Source organism: Misgurnus anguillicaudatus, chromosome 3, assembly GCF_027580225.2.
Source record: "Misgurnus anguillicaudatus chromosome 3, ASM2758022v2, whole genome shotgun sequence".
NCBI classification, from domain to species: domain Eukaryota; kingdom Metazoa; phylum Chordata; class Actinopteri; order Cypriniformes; family Cobitidae; genus Misgurnus; species Misgurnus anguillicaudatus.
In genome coordinates this window covers 19,790,001-19,793,515 of record NC_073339.2, presented here as the reverse complement: position 1 = coordinate 19,793,515, position 3,515 = coordinate 19,790,001, and the positions used below count along the sequence as shown (strand labels likewise).

General features: G+C 38.9%; 1 protein-coding gene across 4 annotated transcripts in view; it reads right to left on the bottom strand.

The window, feature by feature from the left end:
- Window positions 1-1,022: 1,022 nt before the first annotated feature.
- Window positions 1,023-3,515, bottom strand: part of gpm6ab (glycoprotein M6Ab) — an 84,134-nt gene continuing 81,641 nt past the window's right edge. For 3 of the 4 annotated variants that reach the window (XM_073862805.1, XM_073862802.1, XM_073862803.1), the window contains exon 7: window positions 1,023-3,119. In XM_073862805.1, coding sequence (XP_073718906.1) covers window positions 2,967-3,119 — 153 coding nt within the window. In that variant the 3' untranslated portion in view covers window positions 1,023-2,966. The other variant, XM_073862808.1, reaches the window with a different exon arrangement.

Genomic DNA, 3,515 nt, shown 5'->3' with positions numbered 1-3,515 from the left:
CGGTGCTTTATAGAACCAAAACTGTTGCTTTGGATCGTAATCATAGAAGAACCGTTTTTAGTGCCATATAGCACCGGTGAAGCACCAGTGAAGCACCTGTGTAGAACCATATAGGTGCCATATAGAACCACTATAGCACCAAATATGGTTCTACATAGCACTATATGGTTCTACACAGGTGCTTCACTGGTGCTTCACCGGTGCTTTATGGCACTAAAAACGGTTCTTCTATGATTACGAGCAAAGAACCACTTTTGGTGCTATATAGCACCGTTTGTTTTTAGAGTGTAAGGAAGGACGGTCCCTTCACCTGTAGTTCAAATTATTATAGTACATCTGTTATAGTAGTTACACATCCATGTAATAAATTATTAATGATAAAGAATTAGCATTGTATAGATAAACATGTATTTAATGTGCATGGAGATGATGACTCCCTCTGCTGGTCTTTGCTTGTATGTGAAAGGTGCTATACAAATCAAACTTGACTTGACTTAAAGGCGGAGTCCACGATGTTTGAAAGCCAATGTTGATATTTGAAATCACCCAAACAAACACGCCCCTACCCCAAAAGAATCTGGACCTTCTGTTGATAGACCCGCCCCACACATACGCAACCCGGCATTTGATTTGATTTGATTGGCTATAAGTGTGTTTTGGTAGTCGGCCCGTCTCCTTTTCCAACGCGTTTTTCAAACATCGTGGACTCCGCCTTTAAAGAAAACATATTTTCTAGGTTTAAGCTGGCATGATGACTGATCCTAACTAAAAAAGACTAAGATTTTGTGTTAAAATTCACTTGCCTGTCATCATGCCTTCTCACAGAATTCAGTGTTCCCAAGCATGCATTTAATTTCAGCATATCCTTGCATAGTCTTTATATAATGATGAGAAAATCCACTGACAGTGTAACAGCCCCCTTGGTAAATATATGAATATATTCACAATGTTTTAACAAGGCTTTACAAAAGGGCACCTAAATGACTTCAAAATGCAGTACACACACAATAAATGTGAACAAATTCTTAACAAGTACACAAGTGTCTTTATTTACGCAAGCAAGTTTGTCTCTACAGTTGAAAAAGAAAAAAGCCACTGTCAAGCTGTTGGCACACACATATGTACAAAACCAGTTAATTTTACTGCCTGCTACAAAGCATTCTCAGTGAAAATACAAAACGCTAGTACATGGATAGAGCTGAAAGCAATGTCAGGGTAATACTGAATACGCAACATCAGAACGAGTATAGTTTTAAGACATGGTGTTGAAAATCATCACGGACCATAAAGGACAAAACTCAAACACTACGATCTAATAAGATATTTAGCTTAATACTGTTAGCGTTGCAACTGTAATACTGCACATTTAGAAAAAATATAGTTGACCCCAGCAAGACAGTCATAAGTGTAAAAATGGAAATCAAAATATAGGATAGTTTTTTTTTCTTTCGAGTTAGTTAAAACTATTACCATTAGATGCATAACCATGCCACAAATAACAACTAGAATTACATTTTCTTTTTTTTACCTAATACTTTTGTGGTTTATAAAAAGCTGAATGACTAGCAAGAGTATGCGTCGATTTCAAATGCACTTGCACCAAAACTCACAATGGCCCATAGGTGCACAAAAACTAGCTTTTTTTGTTTGTTTGTTTGTTTGTTTATGAGACACTGACCAAAGCACATCTGTCAAAAACAAATATAAGACACGTTACTGTAAAAGTAGGGTAGCTGAAGTAGGCAAGACCGAGCCAAAACACTGAGTCTGGTCCAGTTTGGAGTAATACATGCCTGAACATCTTGAATGATGCGTCTTGCTAACATGCTTGCCAACAGATGTGATACTGTATTAAACCTTCCTCAGTGTTTGGCAAAGTCACTGCCTTCAGATATGAACAATCACCCATCACTGACTGCAGAGACGTGTTTCAAAAACCATGAAACATGTGTATACATTTATCGAGATATTTATATATACAGTTCAGATCAATGTCAAAAAAAAGTTTTGTTGAACTACTTGCATTTAAAAAGTTAAAACTAAGCAATAAAACACCTGAAAATGTTATTTGCATGTGACAGTATGGCTTGCAATGGATGAGTGAAAACAAATAAGTCTCCCAAGGCAAATCCTACCTGACTGCTTTAGCTGGTTTGAGATGTTATCTCCCGGTAGCCATTTTGTCGAATCTTAAACTGTTACTAAGCACCAGTATCACACCATTATTTATACTTAGTGCAGCTAGCTTATACGGTTAGGCCAAGCTACAGTATAGCACTAAAAGTCACTTTAAGGTACTTTTTGAAATCCCTGGCACTCCAAAACTGAGAGAGAAAGTGGAAAAAATCTGTACATTTTATTTTGTGCTATTGCCGTTGTAAATTTGGCAGCTTGAAGCGTTAAACCTGTAAATCATAAGTTACAAGTTTGGTCACATTTTGGTTTCAAAAGATTAAAAAGTCTAATCTATTTAGGGTGAACTAGTGCGAAATTTAAAATCACCGTTGTGTAATACAAAAAAGTGTGCTGTGATCCCTTTGGCTAAACTCGAAAACCCAATCAATACCCGATGAGACGCAATAATACGTGTTACCAAAAACTTATCAGGGTGTGCTATCTCAAACACAACACAAATATGGAACAGGGAGGTAGAGGAGAAATTAAACTGCAACTGAGGTGAAAAAAAAAACGAAATCTAAAGGATTATGGGTAGTCAAAGACGTTGCCATGGAGACGATGAGAGTGCTCCCTGACCAACATTCTGTGTCACACCCGTACATAGCAAGTGTTATTTTACCTCCCCAAACCCATCCCAACCCAACCACCCGGCCATCCCTTATACCCCTGGAAATATCGATGATATTAGACATAGTTTAGTTTATATGTGTATCGTCAGGGAGGGGAAGGACATGCTTGTGTGTGTATACATATTTATATATGTGTATGCGTGCGTCTGGTCGCATGCTTTATGTGTATGCGTTCAGACGCTCTTTAGAGCGAGTAGAGTGGATATCATGGAGCTCCTGTTCCTCCTTGGACTTGATGTCCTCGTATTTCTGCATCCTGCAGGCGTCCTTCACGTATGCCCAGTTAGCTGACAGCACCATCAGGTAGTGAACCTACAGCAACACAGTGGTTAGAGGGGAGGGTTGGTGTTAGTCATCTTAAACTGAACTGCAAGATTATGCTGGAGAAAACCAGGGGCGCATTTAGTCATAGAAAGTGGCTCAGTTATGTCCCCTGTCGGTCAATGTGAGCTCCAGCTAAATATACCGTAAGCCTGGTTAGTACATTTTTGGTTTGTTTGTTATCATTTGTTACTGGAGGGTTAACTTGTTGGTAAGGCTGATTACATACAGCCGATTACGGCAGGAAGGAAACGCAAAAGAAAATCTGGGTGTGATTTTAATGAAGCCAATTAATGAACACGGTTATAAAAAGTCGCTGTTGGGACCCTTGGTGAATCACAGTGTGTTTTCGAGGGGTGGACCGGAGCTGCTTCAGAAGCGCGTGCA